This window comes from Sitodiplosis mosellana, unplaced genomic scaffold (genome assembly GCF_009176505.1).
Source record: "Sitodiplosis mosellana isolate CC-2019 unplaced genomic scaffold, AAFC_SMos_1.0 Smas_scaffold_6167, whole genome shotgun sequence".
In the NCBI taxonomy this organism is placed as follows: domain Eukaryota; kingdom Metazoa; phylum Arthropoda; class Insecta; order Diptera; family Cecidomyiidae; genus Sitodiplosis; species Sitodiplosis mosellana.
The window spans coordinates 2,952,373-2,978,556 of record NW_022601408.1 but is presented as its reverse complement, the minus strand read 5'-3'; the positions used below and the strand labels follow the sequence as shown (position 1 = coordinate 2,978,556).

The following is a 26,184-nucleotide window of genomic DNA, read 5'->3' as shown; positions in this document are numbered from 1 at the left end:
ACAACGATATGTTCTCTTTTCTATTTAATTAGTTTTCCTAGCATATACCTAGTTTATGGTTTCGATTTTTGTTTGTTATTCGTGTTGCGATTTAATAAAAAAATGAAATTCATAATATTAGTTTGGTTTTTGGGTTGTTTCACATTTTTAATTTGTTTCTTTGTTTATTATCGAATAATGATACGAGATTATTTTGTTGTCTTTTGGATCGTTATTATTGTTAATTTCATATGTCGATTCGCAATTTACTAATTACACGTTTTGGATTTTGCTGTTTTTTTTTTATATCTCACAGTTAAATCGTTCTGGATTCATATTTCTTCGAAAGGAAAATCAGAATAAAATTTTATTTATTAAAAAAAAAAAAACAGATAAACCATTCAAAATGTTTTTCCTTTTTTCTGAAACAAAATCCAATTAAACCGATTTCTTGATAGCCCACAATGTTCAAGTACGAAATAAAAGAAAAATAAATTAATGGAAAATGAACAAAACTCAATCTACTACGGACATAAGAGTTTGTTAATTATTATGTTAATAATCAGTCTTGCTAGATGCTCAGAATTGGAAAAAGTGTTTTTTTTTTTTTTTTGGGGTGGAGTCTTAAACAAAAATCGGTTTTTCATTTTGTTGTTATTATTTATAGTTCTTTTTTGATAATATACTCGGACAACCGTTTAAATTTGTTTGTTTTACGTTGTGTTGTTGTTGTTTTTTTTTCTTCAAATTTTATTTTTGAAAGATACTAAAAAAGAGTGTTTCGTTTATACATCGTTCTTATTAAAAATACATTTTGGAAATGAATACAAAAATAAGCGAGAAGAAAACATATATAGTCGCGTTCACATTTATCGACAAATATCAAATGAGAAAAGTAAATGAGTAGAAAATACAAAAATGCAAAATGGAACACTATTAATTTTGGATTAGTTTCATTCTTTTCTTCTTTTAAATCTTATATATTGTGTATTTGTTCATCATCATAAAATTGCACACGTCATCTTCAGGATTGATAAAATTTCTTCTGAATTTCTTCAATTGAATTTTGTGTGCGGATTTCGCTCTCTTTTTTACGTGTTTACTGCGTTACAAACAAATAGCATGGAGTCGACACATCAAAACATACAATTTTATTTTATTATTATTTTTTTTTTTTTCTGTTTCTGTTCCAATATTCATAAATTACGTTACAACATACAATAATTCCACAATATTCTTATTTATCTTTTGTTTCATTTGTTTGTTTGTGTATATGGTTTGTTGTTAGGCACGTCGCATTACATAGCAATGACGACGAGTTCTCGAGTATTTCTATAGTCGTTTTTTTTTTCCCTCTTTTTATTATTCTTTCGATGAGCTTTCCAATATAATTTGATTAAAAGCTTTAAAGGTTTGTGTGAGTGGATCTGGCTCATTTTATGAATTGTGCACAGTTATTTTATTTTTCTTTCTTCGTGTCCATTGAGATTGACAAGTGCGCTTTATTGAGCGCCCTGCACTTCCTTCTTTTCCCTTTAATTTAATTAAATTCACTAGTTGTGGATATTTCGAACACGCATCTTGACCACAATAAACATTTACATAAAACTGATAGTAGCTCGCGTTTGTTTTCCTTTTTTTTTTTTTTTTTCGTTTGAAGTTTATCGGTTTTCAACGTTTTTTCTCACTTCTTCTTCTGTTTAGTTCTTATTAGGTTCAAACATTAGTTTCATTTGTGTTTTTTTATAAAGCATACACAATACACATATTAAACTATATAATTATTGTAAAAAAATTATTTTCTATACAATTTAATCATTGATTTATGTATATAATAATCGAGTGGTTCTATTCAATCATTTCATTTTTTTGTTTGTTTGTTCATTATCTAAACTAAAAAAAAAAAAAGAATGAAAACAAAACATTAAAAAAATGAAATTAGAAATATTAAACCTACAAACGTAGTAAACACAATTAAATGCGGAATATGTTTCGAGTTCTTTTTTTTTTCTTTTCCTTTTACTTTCTTTCTGTTCACGCTTCGGAATGGGAATTCCACACAAATAGATATCATTCGGTTCTCACTGTTTAATTAATATTTTACAAATAAACCATTTTTTTTTATCCCCTTTCTTTAGGTTTTCCACTGTTTTACACTATCGTCTCTGGCAACAAATGATCCATGCGGTGGCCGTAATCGTGGTTCATGTGCCATTCAATGTCACACTATTCAGACGACATGATGTTATGAACTTGTTCCAGTTTGTAGGCGAGACGTTGCTTCTGCGAGAATTCATCCTCTTCTAGCGTTACAGTTAGTTGCTCGTTGTATTTCACAGCATATGTGTAGAGTTCGTGGAGGGCACAATTCGTATTAAACTCAGTGGTGTGCAGCTGTACATTCCATATAAAAAATAAAATATTGAAACGTTTGTTTGCCATAAATGAAAATTGAAATGCAATTAATTTTCGGAGTTTACTTACACGTGACTCTTCGGCAAGCATTGCGTTCATATCCTGATCACTGATTGCTTGCATCTCTCGAATATCAGCGTAGTACCGTTCAACCCATTGACGATACGATGGAATGTCCTTAGCATACAATAATTTTGAACTCGGCGAATCTTTTCCTAATCGATGATCCGATGTCGAACATGAATCCATAAATGTTTGAGCAACAACCGATAGACATGAATCGACAATATTCGATTTATGTATGTCAAAAACGAAATTTGGATTTTTTATTAAATTAACCCAAAATCTGCGAAACAAGAATAAAAGATATGATTAAATAAAGGCTGATGGATGGATATGTTTTAATTAAGGTTCGTTATTTTTTCAATGGTTGAATATAGACCCCACCTTAATGGTAAACTATTGCTTTTCCATGTGTGCACAACCTCTGGATCAGTAATACCGTGGAGTAATGCTTGATCATCCAGGAAATCAAACATATATTTTATAGCTAATGGCAGTGCCGAACCTCGATGAGCCGTACTGAATATGGTCTCGAATAAATCATCTACGAATTTTTGCAACGTGCCCTTGGTAGCCAGCAAACGTGTCAGATAAATTTCCGATACCATTTTATTGACGCGTTCACCTTCCTTTTGCAAATCGATATCGTGATGCTTCACCAAATGCCAATATCTTAAACCGTTCTCTTGAACGTCTGCATTGAGCGGGCTACCAGCTCGACTAAACGGTGGACTTGACGATGGGTATTTCGATAGATTTAGTGTTTCATATTTATGTGATTTGTCATTTTTATCGGATAACATCGACAAATTGTAAATGGGACTTTGTCGTGATACTAAGCTCAAGCATGCACCGTCTGGCACACGATAATGATGAAGTGTGTTGAGTTTTTTCCATTCGCTGTCCATTTTCGATGTGGAATCTTCGTCGTATAAAATCACTCGACCCGAAGCACCAGTTCGCCATTCCAAATCTAAATCGTCACGCCGTGGCCGCTGGCTCCATGGTGTGCTACGGTAGATCGTCTCCAAGCATTTCTCCTTGACTTGACCGATTGTATCACAGTCGAGAACGCGAACAGGAACATTTTCCGTATTCGTTGGCAACATTTCAATATTGTTTGTGCATAAAATTGGCTGCTGTGTAATGCTTGCATAGACCGCCATACATTTAAAATCAATTAGCTGACGAATCAATTTCTCTTCGCTGAGGGAGTATCGTGCTTCGTGCGTTATCGCATCGACTGGACCCTTGTCCATCTGACCTTTTACCGCTCTGAACAGCATGTACAGCGGTTCGCCAGCACATTCACGCAAAAATTTGTGCAGCAAAAATGTAAACCATGCGCTCAACATCTTCTCAGCCACACTCTCCGTTCGTCGCAGCAAAAGTTTTGGGTGACTTTTGCCATCGATGCACTTCTCAATCAGTTCGGCTAGCAGCGTTTTCAATATATCGGTGCAATATTCAAGTTTACTTTGCAATGTGACCATTATGAGTGATGCAACATTCACTCGTTCTCTCATCGAGAAATACCGATTACTTTCCAGTGTTCGAATGAACAACAGCAAGAACGTCTTGTTCATTATCAGTTGGCCAAAGAGTCGTAGACCCTTTTCTTTCTTCAGCAATTCCGGCCGTTCCCATTGCAGCACCACATGATCTTCGTTATTTGGAAACAGAATTTTCATGGCATACGTTCGATAATCCAAGAATGGTATACCACCACTCGTCAAATCTCCCGTCATGTCACCCATTTCGGTTTGCAATTCAGCGAATGCCTCCTTACACTCAGCTGCCACTTGCAATTCCAAGATATCCATTTGCTCTTGCATATTTTTAAGCACACGATTGCTTTCGCTTGTCTTCTTCCGATATGCAATCACCAAACTTATGAAAACGAGCAAGAGAACGACAATGCCTGTACGAAGAAAAGCGGAAAGAGATAAGTAGGCAGACATTTTGAGGCACATGTTTTGTGACGAACAAATGAAGATAGAAAGAACGGAAGAGCGATAAAATTGTTCTTCTCAACATTGACATTACATTTTAAACGCTCAAACTTTAAATATATTTAAGGCTGTGACAATGAAAATGGCAATACAGGTATAAACATTCTGAAACGCATCAAGAAAAAAAATTCGCAAAAATGAATCATGACTTCTGAATATGCAAAAGTGAAACATGAATTTACATGGGCAGCATAGGAGGTTCATGGTTCACTTTTGTGTATTCAGAACTCATGATTCACTTTAACGAATTTTTTTTTTCTTGATGCGCTTCAGAATATTTGTTCCTGTATTGCCACTTTCATTCTCACAGCCTCATTTATTCGAATGATTGTTTGCTTTGCTTTGCATTGATTTTTAAAACATAACTTTGGTTAGTACAGATCGGGAAAAAAAATCGTTGAATTATTTTGGGTGAAACGAAAAACGTCCTAAAAACCCAAAAATCGTCCTGGCAAACTACGACAGACCACGTTTTGATTTCGAGTGAGTAATGACACACTTTATGAGTAACCTGAATCGTGGACAAAAAAAATGCTTGGAAATGATTTTTGTTATTTTCTTCGAAATTGCTTGTTGTTGATAACTAAAATGAAATCATTTTCTAATAAAACTAACGGAAATGTTTTTTTGATGTTGTAGAATTGAAGAAGGAAATGATTAAAGCCTGACTCAACAGAGAACTGTGGAATAGACGAAATGAACGGAAATTCCTTAGATTGTAAAAACGACAGCATCAAATGTTATCAGCGATATTTTCTAACATAAAATTGAGCATTTTGAATACATTTTTAGGATTTTTAGGAAGTTTTTTGTATTATTTTTTGGACAAAATTGAGGTCTTTTAAGTCGATTTTTGTAGTTTTTTAGGATAATTTTTGTGATATTTATAGGACGATTTTTGGGTTTTTCAGGACGTTTTTCGTTTCACATTTGTCTTGGACTCGGAAACTTCATACTAATTTATATCAAAACGCTACTTACATGCAACAGCAGTGGCCATAGCATTCCTGCTCAAACCATTCATGAATGTTGGCGAGGCAAAACTGAGAACACCAATATCGAATGAGAGCGATTGACCAACTTTGACTATAACTTTTGGATTTCTGAAAACATAAATCGATCAAATGGAATCAATCAAAATCACTGCAAGTAAATGGAACACACGTTGAATAAAAACACTTACTCATTTGAATCAGAGACATCGGTTGGTGGTCGGCATGTTAGCTGTTGTCGTGAAAGCGATGTTATATTACACACTCCTTCTCCAATCAGAACAACCACATCGGTTTCTTTGCTGGCACGATCCAAGTTGCGTCCATTGATGGTTAAATATTCGCTCTTGAAATACTTAACATCCTCATCGAATGGTGCATACCATGGATTCGGAAAAAGTTCAAACTTTTGGTGTCCTTTGCTCGATAAATTCTGTACGCTGGCCACGTCATCCATCATGAAACCGAATTCCAGTTTGGCCGGATCGTCTGCATTTAACTTCTCACTATCAGCATCGATGACTGGTGAATCGCATTCCATTTCAGTGTTACTCAATGCCGTGCAATGTGCGATGAACGTTTTGTCATCATAATACACGTACATTTGCGGTTTTTGTATGATTTTCAAATTATTTCCGTGTACAAAGATTTTGATACCACCGGCTGGAATACCCTTTGGTGTCTTCTGACCCAATAGGCCCGATGTTGCTGTGATGATTGTCGGATCGTCTTCGAATTGGAATAATCCAACATCACATTCGCGAGAAGCTCGATCGAATTCCATTCGCAGTTTGCCAGAGCGTTTTTCCGTTGATGAACTGGTTCGGCATAGTGCTTGATTCTCGTCAACACTCAAAATTACGCATGGCATTTCACCGATGTAAGCTTTTATCAAGCTGCCTGCATTCAGATAGTTGCCGGTTATTGTAACTTGAGTGCCACCCGAAACGGGTCCGAATTTCGGAATGAAATCGTCAATTGATGGATCAACAAATTGGAAATCGGTTGTTGATTCGCCACGATAATCACCAATTTGAACGACAATTTTTCCTTGACGATTTTTAAAATCGCCCGGTCCATCGACTGTACACACAATTTTCTTTGTGTCTACATACAGATTCTGGAATGGCATACAACTCATGCCAGCAACTTTAACGCCTGAATAGATGTCGAGGAAATTTTTGCCCAAATTTATGCCACGAATCGTAACATTGGTACCGCCTTCATATGGACCAGTGGCCGGGCTGAAGGAGAAGATTTTTGGATTTGGACACGTTTGCGATCGATTGAGCCAGTCATTTTTCTTTTCGTCACCGATCGAACATTGGTCAGTTACTTCACATGTTGACGTCGACTGACACCAACCGCAATTGTACTTTTCCGGCAATGCAAGACACGTCCCACAACTGTCACACATATCGCGGCAGCGATAAATCACCACTGATTTCGAAATAATAAATATGATTGGTTTTTTTCAATGAGTTAAACGAGTATAATCGGGTTTGTTTGTTTATTATTCGTATGTAGCATGCAAAATAATCGTTTTTTTTTTCTCAATTCAACTTACCATGAATGTTATCTGGATTGTCAAGCGGCTTTGATCCGCCCCATATAACAGCAAATGTTGCAGTTAGATTTGGTGATTTTGATGTGTACACGAATTCCATGGGATCACAGTAGATCGTGTCACCCAATAATTGCGCATTCACGCTAGTCACTCGCCCTTCAATATTGAACTGGCACACGAATCGAGTTTGAACAATAAATTGTCCGATGATATGCACTTTAACTTTAATGGATTTCTTTGCACCAGATGCTACCAAAATTTCACTTCCATCACCAGTTGCATTGATTGTCGGACAAAAACTAGGACCCGATCGATAACTTGGACCAATTCTCTGTAAGAAAATGATCATTTTTTTCATGATTCCATTTTGAGTAGGAAGAAAAATTGCGAAATTTAGCAGAAAAGTCGAATACTTACACTAACACCGGTCACTAAAATATCATTTCGACAATTTTCGGCTGTATCATGCGTGCAGCGATGCGCTTCGACACACCAATCGCACGGAAATTGTGATGACACACATTGCGTACAGGATAAATGCGTCGAACAGTCGAAGAATGTGAATGATGTTGAAACCAAGTCAGGTCCGTTCATTGTGCGCACCGACAATTTGGCAGTAAAATGATCTAAAGTAAACGATTTTTTTTTAAAAAACCTAAATTAATTACCAAGTTTTGTTTTCAGTTTTCAAACAGTGAGCTTACGTTTGCCAGGAGCAATTTGTGGAAGAAGATCAGTACGTGGGGTTGTGCAGTTAACACCATTTCGTTTTCTTGTTGCGTTTGTATAAATGGTCGGTTTATCGGCGGTGGTGAATGCGCACACGAGACTCTCTTTCAGCAATGGCAAATGGTCGATTGTCAGTTCAAGCTGTGTCAAGATTCGTAAAAATAAAATATTTTGTTACATTTTCTTCCATTCAAACATCAACATTTTTGTCAGTAAATAATCAACAAATAAGTTTCTGCGATTTTTTTCATAAATAACCTACCGTTCGAGCGGTGGTTCTTTGGAGTTGATGTGGAACAACACTTGTGATTGTTGTACATTTGCCGGTTTTGTATGTGACCCAGAACAGTGGATCATTTGAATTGTCGTCACAGTTTGATCGAAGACTGCATTTATTTTCTAGAGAGCACCAGCCACAGTATGGATCCTTAGCACCCAAACATTCGGCACAATTGGAGAAAACGGTGCAATCGTACACCTTAACTTTGGTCACACGACTTTTAGTCATCACGTAGAGATTCAATTCTTGCAGATCAAAATGCATATCAGCGTTGACCGGTGAGTTTTCGTGTATTTTAATGTCAGCATATTCGATTGCCGACGTTCCCGATTCCACTACAACCTTTTTCACATGGCCATCAACTGTGCCGACAAATACAACGGTGAAACCACTGGTTCGTGTTGCTGCTACGGCCGTTAATTGTTTGTCGAATGTTGCAACAGGCACAGCAGCTATGGCCTGTTCACCGCCCAAAGGATAGTTAACGTCTAAGCCGCAAAAGTCTTCGCTGATTGTCTGTAGTTTGGTCGAAACGCATGGCATATTTGGCAAAATAAAGTCTAAACCACGAGAACCATGGCCGTTGAAACATGATTTGATGTTTTGCATGAACTTTCGTCGTATGGATTTCAGAGAATATACACAAAGAGCTGACTTATTCGATGGTATGTTGTCCTTGCCTTCGGAGAAAACTGCGTATAAAACATCATCTTGTGGTGTGATTCCAAGGTTTTCTGCCAAATCGGCACCGGGTTTGCCTAGGTAAGCTGCCTGCACTAAATTGTATTTGATGCCTTCGCCAATGCAATCGACTGGAATTTCTGTGTATGAATAATAATGCGAGTCTTCTTGACAAATTCGTACCAATTTCGTAATGTATTCTTTTGTAACACTTGGCGCATTATGCTTCAATTGCGTGGTCAGAAAATATGAAAAACGCTCCGAACTAAAGCCATACACGTAGTTAACGGGATATGATTCACGTGAATTTGGATTGATAAACATTCGCGTTCCAGTTGTTACAGCCGACGATGCCAATTGAAACATACGGCCCTTTTCCAAGCTACGCGACGCAACTGCTGGAATTTCACTTCGATACAGAGAATTACCAGCAAATGTTACGCCAACATACATCACATTTGTAACGGGTGGTGCTGGCGGACCAGGTGCAATAAAAGCCACTGTCGATGCATCTAAAACAAATGGTTTTCCAACATTAGTTTGATTAGTTTAATTTTGACGCAAAAAAAAAGTACACAATGCACCCTTAACTTACTTTCACTATTAGCGACGATTGCTTCGGCAATATCTTGTTCGGGTGACGAAATATTTTGCAGACTTCTCACCGAACAAATGCCTTGAAATAGTGAACCGCAAGTGATTAATCGGCTCGTGCTATAGTCGATCAGTAGAACTTTGTTAATATTATCGGTAAGTTTGCGCGTTAGGTTTTGTGTGCATTCGTTGAAACTGCAATCTTTGGAATCATTTCGAGGGCCTGTTTTTGCTGTCGCAACAATATCCAAGTCTGGCGATAGTTGATATAGCTGATTTCGGCCTCCAATGAAGACCTTTTTGAATTCAAAAACAAACAAGAAGAAAGAAAAAAAAACAAACAAACAGACCACAATCAGTCCAAAATCCATGTCGCACACACACACACACACACACACATAAATTGAAACTAAATCCAAATACACTTAATCTCATTTGAATAGAAATAAAACTCACTCTTCCAGTGTTACGATCAACCACTAAATGGTTTAAGTCGGTGTCAAATTCATTTTTATGCGTAATCGTATTATTGCTAATGCTATTGATGCTATTATTGAAACTGGTATAAATGCTTTCGATGCTATTGTTTGTATCGCTGGCTTCGATGATTCGTGTCCTGCCGCTGTTACTGTTGCTTACAAACTTGAATATTGTTATAAACAACAATAAATTCAGGAACCCTTTCATGGTTCACGACATAGACCTAAAGAGAAAAAAATAACACAGTGAAAAAAAATTGCACAATTTAAATTTCACTTCTCATTCGTTCATTCATAGCAGTATCTTAATAATTCATTCGTCCAACTGCTTTCAACTCAGTCGACATTGCGAAATCAATCTTTTTTTTTTATTCAAGAAAAACCGAAAAACAAATCGTGAGCTGATTGGTAAGAATTTTCGCTAATTTTTTTTTTCCGTCTGGCGATATTACGCACACCAAATGTATCGCACAATATATTTATACACCTTGAAAACGTAACATACAGTACACGGGGAAACGCCACAGATAGAAAATTTATTGGAATCGAACACCAAATGCGAGTAAAATGGTGAAATTATTCATCTCAATTGGATTTTTCTGAATCTAATTGCGTTCACAAATGCATCTCTATCACAAAAAATCGCAAAAATATTTCATGAACATTCGAAAATCGAAAAACTTTTACCTAAATCTTGCACAAACACATCGATAGTAGCTTATACTTTTTTTTTCTCTTCGTTCGTCTTCACTTCTTCACTCTTCTCTCTGTTGTATATTTGACTTTCCTATCGATTTATCCCAAGAGTTGACAGTTCTTTATTAGAAATCAAAGGCTTCATCTGTTTGTCTCAAGTGTGTGTATCTCTTTCTGTTGCATGGCAATATTTGGTATAGGTTTGTATGTTGATGCCGCCATTTATTATAACTAGAGGGCGCATAATTAAAATAATCTACAAGTGGCAATGCAACTTCATTGTGGTATTTATACAAACCGAGTGAGTGAGCGAGCGAGCGAGAGAAAGAAAGAGAGAGAGAGAGAGAGAGAGAGAGAGAGAGCAGTATTTTGACAGTGAAAATCACCGAAATGTAGCCAAGCGCAAGAAGCTGTCAGTGAGAAATGCAAGAAGTGCTCATTTGTTGCGACGCCTGCCGTTTTCCACAATACTATATACACACACGGTGTATTCCAGTGTGTATTTCGCATCGGTCAGTCGGAGAGTTGGATTTTATGTGTATGCATGCAGAGTAAGCAAGCGTCATTTGTGTGTGGTGAAAAAAGTATATGTATTGAAAATCGATCGCTTTTTCCCCGTGCAAACAAAACGGTTGATGGAGAATCAACGAACTGAAATGGCCCAAAATGACTGCAACTCTCACACAAATTATTTTACGGGCTGAATTTTAAGCGCTGACTCGAACTGCTTCGCTCACTTTTTTTTTTCTTTTCCGAAAAATCACCAATTGATTGCACGCTTCATTTGAATGGAGATGTTTGACGAAACGAATGATTTCAATTGAGCATGTAACATTTATTTTTTTATTTTTGCCGGCACACACACACACACACGATTCGAAACATTGAAATGATGATTTATTTGAACCTGCTATCACTCAAGTCGTCTCGTTATTCATTTTTTTTTTATTGGTACTATTTACAATTGTAACTGTCTGCGCTGCATATATTAAATTTGCTTAAATTGAATGTCGAGCTGTTGTTGTGCAAATACTCTTGTTGAATGAATTCAAGTGTGGGAATATGCGTAGGGTTCAAAGGAAATGTCGTTTACTTCAAGTAAAATTCTAATGAAGGGAAAAAAATCCACAGTACATAAAGTGTATATGCTCATTGCTCAATGATGCTGCATTGATAATAATGTAATCACGCACTTGGTTCATTTTCGTCGTTTGATCAAATCTTGAGTGATTGAATCTTTAATTTGCATTCACTTGAATAATTATTATTTAAAGTAGGCTTTAATTGTGAATTATTCTTATTGGCCTAGGTCGAGATTTTATGTCGAATTGAAAATTTAAAAAAAAATGCGATAGACAATTTATCAGTCACGAAAGGGCAATGACTGCTGATAAGAAAAGGGGTGTGGTATATAAAAACAGGATACTCATATCGGTACATAGATAAGCGCGGATGCTACGAGATACATACAGAGGGAGAGAGAAATATAACAAGTGAAAACGAAAAAATTGAATTTTCTCTGTGATATTCTCTATTCACAAACGACACAGTCATTTGAACAATATTCGTTGTAGGAAACAGATTTTGATTGAAAACCAAAATAAGCCGGATGACGAATTTATTGAGCGGCTTTGTAAACATACACAATTACACACGCACACACAATGGATATTTGTTATCATTGGTCCTTGTATCAGTGACACTTTTGATTCTATTATTCATCATAGTTGATTCATTGAGGCTCACAGTCGAATTAATCAAAACGAATGAAATAAACGGAAATAGGCACTTTATACTCACCCGAAAGCGGTCCGGTTTTTGATTTTTCAAACAGGAGTTTTATATTCTTCTCAAAAGATCGGAAAATTATCCGTACGAATCAAGCACCAAAATGTCTACACTTCTCCCGTTCTCACTCTTTCTTGCTGGTTCGTTTCTTTATTTTCGTTACAATTTAATTACATTTAAATTGATGACAATGACCATAAGACACGATTCCCAATGTGCCACCACTGATCCATAGTGACAGAATTAAGTTAGTAATCAACAGTATTGCGATGGATGTGAGAAATATTGTACATTATTATCTTTATTAGTTTCTCTTTGTTTATATGGCGAATAATTGTTTCTGTTTCTGTTGTCCAGTGATTTTTTTTCTTCTTCTTTTCTCTTCTTAAATGTCCGCTCATTGATAAGAAGTTGAACCTTTGATACGGATTTTTTTTTCTGATTGCAATACTATCGGCCTGAATGAATCAGCCGCACACTAAGTTATTTTTTATTCAAAACAATGTTTTCATTCACACAATATAAAATATACTCTATTTATGGGTAATTAAAAACAGACTTTTTTGTCATCGTCGTCGTTTGCAGTTGTCTCAACGTGCAATTGATAACCACACTAAATGTTAATCATAAAACATGCACAAACACGAAAGTGTTCAGGGCTTTTGCGATATACAAGATGAAAAAACCACACACATTAATTGATTGCTATACAGGTATACCTGAATTTACGAAGAAACAAATTTATATATATATTGTGCATACAATAGAGGATACACAAGCACAGCTCTTGGTCTCTTATGTTTTTAATTCTTGTTGTCACTGCGATTGGAGAAAATCGGCTTTTGTTTTTTTCCATTAAGAAACGGGAAAAAAAAACACCATACCACACAAAATCTTGGGCAGCCTGTGTCCAAAACGGCAAACAAGTGCGAATAACACAAACAATGCGATATCTCGCCCGTCTGTATAAGTGCGAACACAACCACTTTCGCTAATTCCTTTTGTTTGCTTTACTTCTATTTGATTTTTATTTTATTGAGTAGCAAGTGGGCGATAAATGCATACACAACACCTAACAAGATCTCTTGTTTTTTTTTCTGTCTTCGTCGTGTTTTTGCACACACAAACACATTCCCTTCACCACAGATTATATTCGCTTTGCTATGCTATCTCTTTCGTCACTTGAACAATGTAAATGAAACAAGAAAATCCGTGTCAATTTCGATTGATATAAATGAAAAAATGCTAAAAATATGTTCTATCCGTAATTGTGCGTGTCTACGATGATTTTATGGGTTTTTCGAATGGTCGCGTCCACGAATTTTCATTTCGTTTTCCAGTCCAATCTGCCCGTTTTTCGCCAAATCAAGTAAAGGCGTTTTGTTTTACTCACTCCTTTTCTGCTCACTACTAGCATTTCACAATAATAATAATAATAATAATAATGACAACAACTACAACAACAGTCTAAACATGGCTGGCTTTCATTGCATTCATTTGAGATCTGCCTGGCAGCGGTACAACTTCACATTGCATTTACAAGTGAAATTCGTACGAAGATTAAATGTCGATGCCGCTAGAGAACGCTACCAGTTCAATATTCACCGACACAACACACACACACACAAGAAGTGAGTATTCGAACGATTTTTGAAATGACACTTGGCGCTGTAGTCGTGTGAAACTGGTCAAAAAGAAATTTCGTTGGTGAACGATCATCAACACACAGTTGTCACAACAAGAAACACACAGAGTGAAATGAGAAAACCGAGTGTATAGACAGTGTAACGCATTTTATGTTGTTGTTTTCTCTTTTCTCAAGTGCAAATCAAGTTGATATCGTTTTATCGCACTGTTTGAATGTAAACGATTGTAAACAAATAACATCGGCATTATGTCGAATAAATTCAATGGTTTTACTGTGGATGAAATTCACAAAATCAGTTCAAAATCCGAACAGGGTAATCATTTTATTTTGGCGTGTGTTGTTTTCTTTTTTATCGCGTTCTCTTTCTATCTTTTCCCACTTATTTGTCTATCTATGTCGTGCTCCCATGTTTTTTTTTTTTATTGTTGTTGTTGCGTAGAAATAGAGTAAAATAAAAGTGTGTAAAGATTTTAATTTGATTGTTTCAGTTAAGCGACCAAATGGAGGTGGAACTGTACGTAAACATACGATAAAAAAGCTGAATGGTGACACCAAAACTGCCGATCGAATTGCCAGAAGTGATATCAATCAAAATAATGCATCTGAAGATGCTACGTCAGCAAATGACACATCGAATCTATCCGAGTCAACGATTCAGGCTCTACAAGATGCACTGCATTACAAACCCCTATCGCAAACAACGCGTGGCACAAATGATGCCCAACAAGTCAGTCCAATCGATGCTACAACTGTATATGATCACCGAACACAAATTGCCGCCGAAAATAATAAAAATAACAATAATGTGAGCAAAAGCAATGACACCAATATAGATGATCCCTCACTGTTCCAAGGAATCTCACTGAAGGACTTTGAAAAACACCACAAACTAATGAAAGAAGCCAATCTAGAGAAACGAAGACTCCTCAGTAATGCAATCGAACAACGGTAACTGTATTTTCCAACTTTTTAATGAAGAAACGAAGAAAAAGAAACAAAACAATGTGGCAATTAATTTAATGGGGTTTTGTTTTCTTGTTGCCTCTCTTTTACTTTTCAGTTTTGAACAGTCTATTGCCGAAGCAACAAAAATTGCCAAGATTCGTGAAGAACTTGATAAACTGGATCAGGAGCTAGCAGCCGATGTTGAAATTCTTCGCAAAGAAATTGAAGCCGTCACGCTACAATATACGGCAACAAGGTAAAATATTTTGATTAAATTAGTCATTCAGTCTAGCGGCCGTCATTATTATTAATTTACGTAAACTGGTTTCAAATTTAAATTTCGATTCTATTCACAGAGAAAACTATCATCAAATTGAGTCACAGTTTTTAGCAGCAAAGCTAAATTTACATCAAATTTCGGAGAAAAAGGAAATGCTAACAGAGCATTTGTGCACAATTATTTCGCATAATGAGGATCGCAAAGCGAAAAAGCTAACGGAACTCCTAGACAAGGTTGGCCTAAATTCTGGCATCGATTTTAGTATTCATAACAACACAAATTGAAATGTGCAACAAGTGCTTCCTAAAATCTAACGATTTAATCTTTTCTATTCTTTGCTCAACTCTCGACGAAGGCGGCAAAACTGACACTATTTAAATTCCAACGAATTGTAGTTAATTTAATAGCAATAACCAAATACATATCGGTCAGCGTTTAATAATACAATTTCAAATACATATACATATATATATATAATTTTTTTTTTTTTTAAAAGGTCGATTCGAAAATCCTCATTTTAATGTTTAATAATAATGATCGAATAAAAATCTCTCAATTCACTTCTAACGGTTCAATGTTGAGTTCTTTACGTAATTCATCGATCTTCTGGTCCCATCGTTTCTCCCAGTAAACATTCATAAGTGGTTTCAAGTGTTTGCTGTTGTTCAGGGCCCATGGCAGATAGTGTTGACGGTAATTCTCACGTTGTCTGCAGGAATCAGAGAAGAAGAAACAAAGAAGAAACAAATATTTGAATAGTATATTAGACGGGAAAAGATGAAGTTCGGCGAAATGTCGAAAAAAGGAAGATAAAACTGGAACAATAAACGAGAAAGACAGAAACGATGATCAATCTGGTTCGTTCTGACATATATGTGCATGTGCATGGATATGAAAACGTTTTTCTTTTTATTGCCGATCATAATCGTAAATCAACATTATGCAAAGAGCTAGGTAAGAATTTAAACTAAGTAGAATGAATGAGAAATGGAAAGACAAAGAGGAGAATGTAATAACAAAGCAACCGAAAGAAGGGGCTTTTGGAATTTCGCGATTCTCGTAATGTATTTTGTGTATATATGTATAATTAATTGAGATGAAGACGGCTGCGATCGCCAACAATGTGAACGTGATGCTTTCGACAGAAGACAGTTGTCGGCCTCGGTATGATACCGAATCGCATTATGACGTTGAACGACAAATGAAGAAGAGGAAAAAGAACAACGATTGCTTAGCACGACATAAATTGCAATGACTTACTGGATATTTTGAATGGAAAAATATGTTGATTGAGTTAGAAAGAGTGAAGCGAGAGAATTACTTACTTTGGTCGCAAGCGCATCGCACCAAACACTGCACCGCCATAGCACATGGGCAAACCGATGTTTATCGCTTCAATCCACTTAACTGTAACCTCACCGAGCATGTTCGTCGGCATTCCAAGAACTGTATGAATAAGGTCATGGCACTCACGATACCGTGTCATCACATACATGAGTTCGGGATCATTTAGAAATTTGACGGGCATACGTGAATCGGGTGTGACATTCTGCTTAAACATAAAATAAATATTTGTTCAAATTAGCCATGCTCTTGCTTGATGCCGCTAGTTAAAACGACTGAATAAAGAAATGATGATCATACTACTGACATTGTCATCAAGGAATTTTTTGTAGGCGTAACCAAATGTGTCGGTGGGTAGTCTTCCGAGTGCATTCAAGTCGATAATTTCAGAATTGATTCGTGGCCTCTCCGCAAGTATTTGGCTGCCTTCCGGTGAAACTTTCATTAATTGCAATGTTTTTTGCAACACTTCAATACCGGTTGTTTCACCCAAGCAAGCAATCATATCATGCCTAATAGAATATACAAAAAAAAAAAAATACGCCGGATGAGATCACTTTAAAATACAAGCTCTAACACATGAATCAATGGCATTAAAGTAACTAGAAGTGACGAAACAAAGTATCAAGGTTCAAGGCTGTCAAAAACAATATGATTCAAGAAAACAGGTTTTTTTTTTCTTCGTCAGACAAGAATAAAAAATCATTGCCTTATTATATGCGCGATTCAGATATAACTGTGTTGTGTGTATGATAAAATTTGCTTCGTCACCAAGAGCACCAACAACAACATAATCCAATTATGCGATTATATGAAAATATTAATATAATAAATTAGACAGCTGTTTACCGATGAGGGTTAACCAAAGCAGCCACTGATGATCCAACGCTCAAAATTAGTCGCTGAAAATTCGATATGTGAATGTAATCGTGTTGGGGTTCGCCAATTTTATGCTCATTACTTCCGTTCTGAATGTCAACAGTCTCAGGAAACTGATTAACGCTTCTATGGATATCGGTTTTGTTTTTCATCGCGCTAGATGTAATCAATTGCCGTACTTTATTTATGCCAAAAACTCTCGGGCATAACAACTGACGACGTATCATCGTGTATTGAGTTTTAATTAAGTAGTTTTCAAGCTGCAAAAAGATCAGAGGAGAAGAAGAAGAAAAAAGTACATAATAAGACTTTGTTTTGACCTCAAATTCAAACAGATTTTTCCGTTCGTATCCGGCCCAAGGGATTTACATTCCATTGTTGTCAAGATAAGAACCCAAAAGAGATGAATTTTAATGAAATGGCCGCAAGTATGTGGCATTATAATTTGTCCGTTTTTTTTTTTTTTTTTTTGGCTGAATACGAAATAATTGAAAGTCAAAAGTATCACACAACTCATTTCGACTGTGTCCATATTGCTTTTGTTTATTCAAACGGTTCATTTGTTCTAAATTAATTTACTTCTCTTATGATCTATGCATTTGATTGTTTTTCTGTGCGAAAAACAACTGGTAAACATGAACGAAATACAATGGTAAATGTATGTATGCATAAATGGAGAGCGACAAAAAATGTATGTACATTTACTAACAAATAGTAGTTTATTGATAATTCATCGCTCGAAAAAGCCCTAGTTTGGTTTGGAATTACGGTTAAATTATTATCATATAAATATTTTTTTTCTTTGTTGTTCTAAATAATTTCACCTGTGTTTATACAAGTTGAATGAAAAAGAAAACAACTAGAACAGATAAGTCCAATTTGCGATGCATATCACCGTTCGATAGCAATGTTAATTGGCCTGTTTGTCACTTATCACACAAGGAAATTTGACTCCATACTGCAATCGGTTGAATGGTGGATTTTTATTATGTTTTTTTTTCTAATGCGATCACAAATGGTTGCTGGCTTTAAATGAGCTTGGAATTCACTATGTAAGTCTCATTTTCATTCGATGAAGTTGAAATTCTGCGCAAATTTTAATAAGTTTTTTTTTTTTTGGAAATGTTCTCACGAACCACAAGCTCAAGCTCATAGCGATAAGATAGTATTTCATAGTAATACGTGGCTCATTTTTTCTGTGATTTCCTCTTCACATTAAAATCATATAGTCTCTTAAATACAAAATTTCAATAACAATGGCATCATAGAACATGTCAATTCCCTCGATTCACATTTTTCTATATAACATAAAAGTGTTTTGTTCCATTTTATCTACACAACTTCGTGCAATCGTTACCGATATAGAACCTACTTAGATAATGAAATTTTATAAATAATTTACATGACGCTTTGGCATATTTTACTCTTATTCGATTCTCTTCTTTACTCTAATCGTTTGTTTGTTAAATCTATAGATGAACAGAAAAAAGAAACAAACAACGTACATACATATATACTATTTGAATATTGGGCCATAATAAATGGTACACATCAAGGCAATGCTAAGTGAAATTTCGACGAAAAATGCTTTCGTCGTTGTTTAGACCTATGTTTTGCACTTTGTTAGTGTTTTTTTTTACACGAAATGCATGACGGTTTCAAGGTTATTGGCAGCATATTGATGTGACGACCATAGCCAGTGCTATACGTTGTCGATATTTTTTGCTGGTATCACTTTGCGTGGTGTTTCTTTTTTGCCAAACGTTATGTATGTGTACAGTAAACTTCCCAACACACTGATATTAATACCAATGAAGTTTAGCCACGAGAATTTATAGTCGTCACCGATAAACATTCCCAAATAGGTAACGCAAATATTTTTGAGACAACCGATGATCGTGGTGGTTAAGGCTGAATTAAATTGTGTACACAATAAAATACTGTACGATAGCACAAAGCCCATGACACAGCTCATGAAAAATTGCACAAAGAATAATGGATTTGTCCAGTGTTCATAATTGAAAGCCGCATCAAAATCACCAAGTACCCATGCACCGATTATGGCTGGCATCAGCATTATCACCGAATTATAAAACATAATCCCGTTTTTTCCGATATCGTTTGTATCCAATTTTTTCTTCAGGAGTACTCCATTCGCGGCCGTTAGAACATTGGTTATCATCACGTATGTGTAGCCATGTAAACTGAATGTTAAATCATCACTGGCCGCTAATAGTGCACCGCCAACCATACACCAAACGCTAAATTGCACTGGCTTCGATGGACGGACGCTTAGAATTTTGAATTCAAGCATCATGGTCATCAGAATTGAAAATCGACGAATTGCTGTGAACATTGGCAAAGGTAGTGCTTGTGTGCCGCCCAGGCCAAACATCATATTTCCAAAAAACATCAATGGCAATGGAAACAATTTTTTTGGTATGTCTTTTGAAAAATCGGCATATGTAATGACACCACATTGCTTGAGCATCGCCTGAAAGTGAAAAAAATGAATCGTTGACGTGAGAAAAAAACAACAACAACAACAACAACAAACATTCAATATATTCGGTCGTTTGAAATCACTCACCAATATCACAATGCCAGCAACCATTTGTCCGATGCTGAGTGCCAAAAATGACGGAAACTTCCATGATGTTAACACCGTTTTGTTTACAACTGTGATAAGAAACGAGGCAACGCCATAAAAGAGCGCACTTCCGACTTTTTTCATATATAATGCTCTAGAGTTGATTGCATTCGATGCACTTGTTGCGGAATCGGCTTCCAACAGTTTACACTCTGCCGAATAAGTCATCTTTTTTCCCTTTGTAATCGGACGACGTTGACAAAAAAAAAAAAAAAAAAACTGAACGAAATCGGTCACTTTAAATCAAATGACCGAATTAATTTATGCGCGTTATAGTGAATTTAACTCTTGTTGTTGTTCATATGCAAAAGAATCTGAATTTTATTTGACTTATATTGGGCACGTTCATAATAATTATTACACACAAAGTTCATCACTGGAATTTTTGTGTGAAGACGAAAAAAGCTAGCGCGCAACACGAACACATCACATTTTTCTTTTGTTTTTTGTTTGTTTCTGTATTGATTGTTAGTATACGGTAATTCACTGTTTGTACGATTTAAAAATGACACACAGCCTAGACGCGTTGTACCCGCAACCGTCGAAAGACATAGTCTAAGCTAAATAAAGTAAAGTCTTTCTCACTGACGTGATAAGACGTGGCCATCTTGATTTTGTTTAATTTTCAGTTCATCTCTTGCTCATTCTTTCTCGGTTCGCTATTGTGTTTTGATTTGTCGGCAATAACACCAACATGTGAATCACTTGAATGATACACAAGCAAATTGACAGATCTCTATTGTGTAATAATCCTTCGTTTTAACATCGGTATTTTGTTTGTTCAGTACTTTTGTTTTTCGTATTCAGCCAAATGCCCGTCGGCTTGCTTTAAACTTATCTTAAATTATGCTAGTTTTTTGTTTTGTTTATACGGACCTGTTGGAGTCAGGCGAATTATTTCCAAAGGTCTAAATCGGTTTTTCTTGCAACGCGAAGAAGACACACAATCGCTGTAATTTCTGTGTATATTCTGCATTCACAATGTCAATGTTTCTTTTTCGCTTTTTCGTATGTTTCGGTGTGTCAAAATGCCGTCACAATTCGCACACGAGCTGTCAATTCGAATTCAGTTGTACTCTGAGCAACACCAGGCTTTAGAACTGACATCGTTCTAGTGTTGCCATCGACATAGCAACACATAGAGTAAATACGGTTTATTTTGTTAAAATTGAAAGAATTTTTTTTTAATTGGATATTTCGAACTCAATTCAAGATTATTCGTTGCAAACAAAATGATAAAAGGTCTACAGGCACAAATCAATGTGATAAGTTTTTCATTGTCATGTGAATAACTTTGAATCATCGAAAAATGCTCTCTTGTCTGTATGTTGCCGTTATATAAATGCATTCTTGAATGTGCGGTTACATTTCAAAATGTTTTCTATGTTTGGCCTGACATTTTATAATTATTGGTCTTCTTTATTCAGTAAGTCCCAATAAACCTTGTCAAAATGTATGACGGTATCATATGCTTGACTTTAGCACAATCAACTACAATCTATGTCAAGAAACCGATAAATAATGACAACATCATATTCTTTTTATGTGAGACATCAAAACAGCAATTTCGTTTCCATTAATCGTGCACGTCTTTTGAAAATTCATTTGAAATATTATTTTTGGCGTAAACGCAAAAAAATAAATAAGAGAAATATATTTAATCAACGAAGCGACAGGAAATAGGGCAATTTATGTAGTTGTGTTATTTCATTTTGGCTTGAGGTAAGTAAGTGAATATTAGCAACTGTCGAAACATCGGAACATGAAGGAAATGACTATTTCCTGGAAATCTTTTCCGTATCAACAACATCATATTCGAAAATTCAATACCGTTAACGGTATGACGGCGCAACCGTTCTGCCTTCAAGCCACTTCGAGCTCTCAAAATATTAATACAACTCATAGTTTCCACATTTGTTCCATCGTATTTTACTTTACAATATCATGTATTCTGAAGCCAACACTTCAAATTGTGTGCGTGTGTGCGCGCGTATGTATGTTTGTTTGCTGATAAACGTTCCCCCTGTACATATCATGCAAACAGATTCAAAGTGTCAAAAAGCAATATATTTCACATGCTTGACCAATGACCACACCTTGCAAATGTTTTGGTTAACTTGTTGCAAAAGAAGCGTACATTGATAGGGCGTACCGTACATCTATTCAGAAACGGTCAATCGAATGGGTTGACTGTTGGTCAGAACGGAATGTTGGACATGATAAATTTTTGATCACCTGTATTGCTCTTAGTTTGTCTTTCGGCCAAATTTCCAGCTATGTATAGCTGGTTTCCCAAACTATATAAATATGAAAATTATTTGTATACTGGTTTATAATGGAATTGCACAAAGTTGGCTTCAATATTGCTTTTGATGGAAATTTGATTCCGCATAATCAAATGTGGCACAACAAGAAAACATTTGGTACGATATGTATAAAAAGTTTACACTCGACAATTGCGGAAAAAAATGTAGCATGAAAAAGTCTAACAAAAACGAACTCTGATAAGTGTATTGATTGTATTCTTGTTGCCGTTCGAAATCTCAAATTGGTATCGAAACAAGTTGATTTTCCTTTGTTGTATTTCTGTGTAAAAGAAAAATACCTTCTAATCGCCCATATCCTTTGGTAGTGGTGTGTAACGGTTTCCATGCAAAGGCAATAGGCGAACGGATTGTAGGAATTTTCTCAAATTATGCGTTTGCAGAAAATTGCTTCGGTTGATTATTCTGAAACATAAAATAGTAATTGCTTCGCACCTCTGTTGATGACCTCCTAAATACTGCGATATAAGCAAACTTTTTCAACATTTATGGGCAGTATTTTTAGCACACAATTCATGGCAATTTTCCCGCAACAGATCTAGTATTACTTTCCGTCGTGTACAATATGCGTTTGCTTTCATAGCAGAAAATTAGTTATAGCTAGGCGCTATTGGTCCGAAGAGAATTCTAAATAAAGTGTGAGCATACCGCATTCGAAAGGAACAAAGGCCAAGCAACGGCTATGGTGATGATGATTGTCAATGGATGGAAATAAAATGATAATGAATACAACAATGGTGTTGCGAAAACCATGCAAATACTCTTGGATTCGGTCTCGGTGTGAAAATGCTTGTTGTTTGTGCGTATGTGTGAAAAGAGGGCAAAAAGATAAAACAAAAAGTTTTTGTGAATTGCCGTCGCTTTATTTTTTTAATTATGTATTAGCGTAAACATCATCATTTATGATAAGAATTGTACACCAAGTACTGTATGCATACACGGCCGCTCACATTCCGACTATTTGAGATCTCATTTCGTTTTATTATGCATGCGTTTGAGCTCAACAACAACAGCAGTTTTAGCCGTAATGAGAATATGTTGTTTGTGCAAGTCACTAGTCTTTGCTACGATGACGTAGTATTTATACATTTCATACATAGAATGGTTGCTTTGAAAACACCACAAAATCTCCATACCATTATTCCGTATCGGCAACTGACGATGATGTTCTGAGTTTCATTTTCATTCAATCTAACCATTTCTCACTTTCAGTGAGCTCTAGACTTAATCCTACTTCATTGTTAAAACTGTATACGTAATTATAGCCCGTGGCATGAAATTTAAATTCATTCACGGATATGCTCCCATCTGAGATTGGCAATCACATAATGAATATTGTATTGCGAGGAGGGAGAAAAAAAAAACGAACACAAATCATACATAGAATGTATGATTTTGCTATGAATTTTTCATCTCGATAATATGGGAGGCAATCATCAAACGGAAAGAATCTACGGATCTTCTTAAATTGGAGTTCCTGATAGATTATTTACATACGCGAACGAACTCCCCGATAAACACAATTGCAAACTACATTTCAACATTTTCGGAAACTATTTTCTCTCTCTTTCTCCATCTCGTTCACAACAAAAACATATCTTGGTCTCATCATCACTTATAAAATTGATAGCATCTGTGCTAGGACTTGGCTACAATTTAAAAAATGAATCTTGCATAATACAAGCTATGTGTTTACTCTTATCACTTCGGCGAATGGTGCAAACCGACACTTTCAACAGTTTTGAAATGCAGCGACGCCGTTTCTGAAGTGGATGAATAGAGTGCGGCTGTCACTTCTGAAGTGAATACGATTTCTTCGCATAACAGTTCTGTTAGAATTTTGGTGCATGCATTTATAATTTTTTTTTTTAAGCTCTTTCCTTCAAATGGCTAATGCTACCCAGCCGGGCATTTTTTTTTTGACATCTTGATGTATAAATGTGTGGTTGATAATAAAAATGGGAATAAAGAGAATAACTTGACCATTTCTATAAGTTTGCTGGAGATAACATTTCGTTATCTAATATAGTTTTTGCGGAAAATACGGAAAACCATATTCAAAATTTCAATTTTTCATGGTGCGTTTTTAGTGAAGCGACGATTCATGTTACGTTTTTAAGAAACAAATTTCATGTTGCGCTTCAGTTCAAACACTGCTGTATTCCCATTTCAGTTCTTAGAAACACAAATATGCCTCTATTTGGCACTTATAAATATTTGCTTGAATGATAACATAAGGTGGAATTAAAAATACACATTGCAATGAATAAGGCGATTTAGACCACAAAATTTGAACTGCTTCAATGCTGAAAAATAAAATTTGCCACAGATAAATGAAGTGGCGAGTGAAACGAATTCGCACCTATTCTGAGCTACTATTATTACGTTGGGCAACAAACGGCCTAAGGAATGTTTCAAACGTGTTAAGCTATTAATAGATCCGAACGTCTCTCAAGTTGAAAAGTGTCCAGCTGGAGTGCGTAAAGCTATCAATCTCTATCCAAAAAAAAAAGGTTCGAAGCATTTATTTGAATAAATTTTAAATGCTTATAGAAAAAATAATTGTTGTTTAATCGATATATTCTGATTTTCGCATATTCAATGTGCAATAATATAAATGTATTTGTGGAGAAAATGGAAGATTATGTTGGATTTGTTTTTCAATAACAGTTTTTCGCTGAGTGAAAGCTCACCGAAATAAAACGTATGTGGAAATGAGCAAGAGCGTGCATGTTCATTTATTTACATTATTCACTGCATTATTATAATGTTCACGGCTCTATCAATATAAATGCAAATGAGCAAGTGGCATATGAAAATAAACATATACATATACATATAAACATAAATATGCTTGATTTGATTTTTCGACAGTAAATAGGGCAGGCAGGATCTGCTCACCGTATATAATAATTAATGTTTCGGAAACAGTTACAATCCATTAAGTGATAGGTGATGGTCGCAAATTAATGAATATATTGCAATGTTTTCGTCCCCTGACACCGACAGTTATCGCATCACAATGTTGTACAGTGTACACATAAAAACTGTTCAGTTGTATGAGTTTGCTTGATCCTTGGCTGCGTTCGATTTTAAACACAAATAAGAATATGAACATAAACATCTAAAGACCCAACATAATTCCAAACAAAAAGTGTGCACAACAACAACAAATAAATGTATTCAAAATAATTTGATAAAAATGAAAAGTTTCAGTCCATTCAAATGCATTTGGTTTGCATACATGACTTTCCTGATAATTACTTTGTATAATTTCGCATAATTAAAACTGTAAATCTGTGTAATAAGATAGTTTAGTAGCTTTTAATTATAAAGAAATGAAAAGAAATTTCCGCTTAACTTGGGCTATTTAAATATGGTTTATGAGTGACTTTTCTTTCTTGTACTTGAACGAAGAATTCAACAAAATATTTACGCCGAAAAAAGAAATAAATGTAAATATCTTAATTTCGAAAGTGTATGAATTCACTATTGGAATTGCATCGCATCACCATTGGGCAAAAATGTTGCACTGTGTGTTTTTGTGGTTTTAAATAGATCCAAGTACATGCACCAAAATGTTTGGAAAAGTTAACGGACCGTACGTCTAACCAACAGAGAGCTGTTAGGCAACCGTACTTTTTGCAACAATCGAATTGGGTATTCAAATTTATAACTGAATGTGGTCAACCCAAGATTTCAGATATCCACACAAAAATACATCCAGAACACAACACACACACACACACATACACGACAAATACACTATGTGCCAAAACGAAAGACCAATGTAGTAGTATAATAGTGTCTATTCCGTTCACACATAGATGCCAGAGGGG

The 26,184-nt window shown here is 35.6% G+C and overlaps 3 protein-coding genes across 14 annotated transcripts; 1 reads left to right on the top strand and 2 right to left on the bottom strand.

Annotated features, from left to right (window-relative positions):
• Positions 1 to 1,676: 1,676 nt before the first annotated feature.
• LOC129575494 (plexin-A4) lies at positions 1,677 to 13,841 on the bottom strand. 12 transcript variants are annotated; one of them, XM_055459211.1, is made up of 13 exons: positions 12,995 to 13,841; positions 12,288 to 12,808; positions 9,769 to 10,015; positions 9,314 to 9,608; positions 8,020 to 9,230; positions 7,733 to 7,898; positions 7,446 to 7,654; positions 7,029 to 7,359; positions 5,653 to 6,901; positions 5,451 to 5,572; positions 2,842 to 4,378; positions 2,464 to 2,740; positions 1,677 to 2,373 (listed from the first exon to the last, which is right to left on the bottom strand). In XM_055459211.1, the coding sequence occupies exons 3-13, from the start codon at positions 9,997 to 9,999 to the stop codon at positions 2,206 to 2,208; spliced, it is 5,796 nt and encodes a 1,931-aa protein (XP_055315186.1). In that variant the 5' UTR covers positions 10,000 to 10,015; positions 12,288 to 12,808; positions 12,995 to 13,841; the 3' UTR covers positions 1,677 to 2,205. The 12 variants fall into 12 exon arrangements, with proteins under 12 accessions (XP_055315186.1, XP_055315182.1, XP_055315185.1 ...); XM_055459207.1 differs by having other exon boundaries at positions 12,288 to 12,994; positions 13,160 to 13,841; XM_055459210.1 differs by having other exon boundaries at positions 12,288 to 12,934; positions 13,160 to 13,841.
• A 125-nt stretch (positions 13,842 to 13,966) lies between these two features.
• LOC129575497 (RAB6-interacting golgin) lies at positions 13,967 to 15,715 on the top strand. The gene is made up of 4 exons (XM_055459219.1): positions 13,967 to 14,236; positions 14,412 to 14,871; positions 14,984 to 15,124; positions 15,225 to 15,715. The coding sequence occupies exons 1-4, from the start codon at positions 14,170 to 14,172 to the stop codon at positions 15,430 to 15,432; spliced, it is 876 nt and encodes a 291-aa protein (XP_055315194.1). The 5' UTR covers positions 13,967 to 14,169; the 3' UTR covers positions 15,433 to 15,715.
• Positions 15,633 to 21,071, bottom strand: LOC129575755 (uncharacterized). Its single transcript, XM_055459748.1, has 7 exons — positions 19,962 to 21,071; positions 19,075 to 19,865; positions 18,881 to 18,887; positions 17,342 to 17,631; positions 16,800 to 17,004; positions 16,474 to 16,697; positions 15,633 to 15,857 (listed from the first exon to the last, which is right to left on the bottom strand). Exons 1-7 carry the CDS (start codon positions 20,187 to 20,189, stop codon positions 15,701 to 15,703), a joined length of 1,902 nt encoding a protein of 633 aa, XP_055315723.1. The 5' UTR covers positions 20,190 to 21,071; the 3' UTR covers positions 15,633 to 15,700.
• Positions 21,072 to 26,184: the final 5,113 nt, after the last annotated feature.

Coding starts and splice junctions, on each gene's coding strand:
- LOC129575494 (XM_055459211.1), bottom strand. CDS start 9,999: ATGAAAGGGTTCCTGAATTTATTGTTGTTTATAACAATATTCAAGTTT. Junction 6,902..7,028: donor CAATCCAGATAACATTCATG/GTAAGTTGAATT, acceptor TTTCGAAATCAG/TGGTGATTTATCGCTGCCGC. Junction 2,374..2,463: donor TGCTTGCCGAAGAGTCACGT/GTAAGTAAACTC, acceptor TGGAATGTACAG/CTGCACACCACTGAGTTTAA.
- LOC129575497 (XM_055459219.1), top strand. CDS start 14,170: ATGTCGAATAAATTCAATGGTTTTACTGTGGATGAAATTCACAAAATC. Junction 14,237..14,411: donor CAGTTCAAAATCCGAACAGG/GTAATCATTTTA, acceptor TGATTGTTTCAG/TTAAGCGACCAAATGGAGGT. Junction 15,125..15,224: donor CTACAATATACGGCAACAAG/GTAAAATATTTT, acceptor TTCTATTCACAG/AGAAAACTATCATCAAATTG.
- LOC129575755 (XM_055459748.1), bottom strand. CDS start 20,189: ATGACTTATTCGGCAGAGTGTAAACTGTTGGAAGCCGATTCCGCAACA. Junction 17,005..17,341: donor GCTTTGGTTAACCCTCATCG/GTAAACAGCTGT, acceptor ATATTCTATTAG/GCATGATATGATTGCTTGCT. Junction 15,858..16,473: donor GCGATGCGCTTGCGACCAAA/GTAAGTAATTCT, acceptor TGATTCCTGCAG/ACAACGTGAGAATTACCGTC.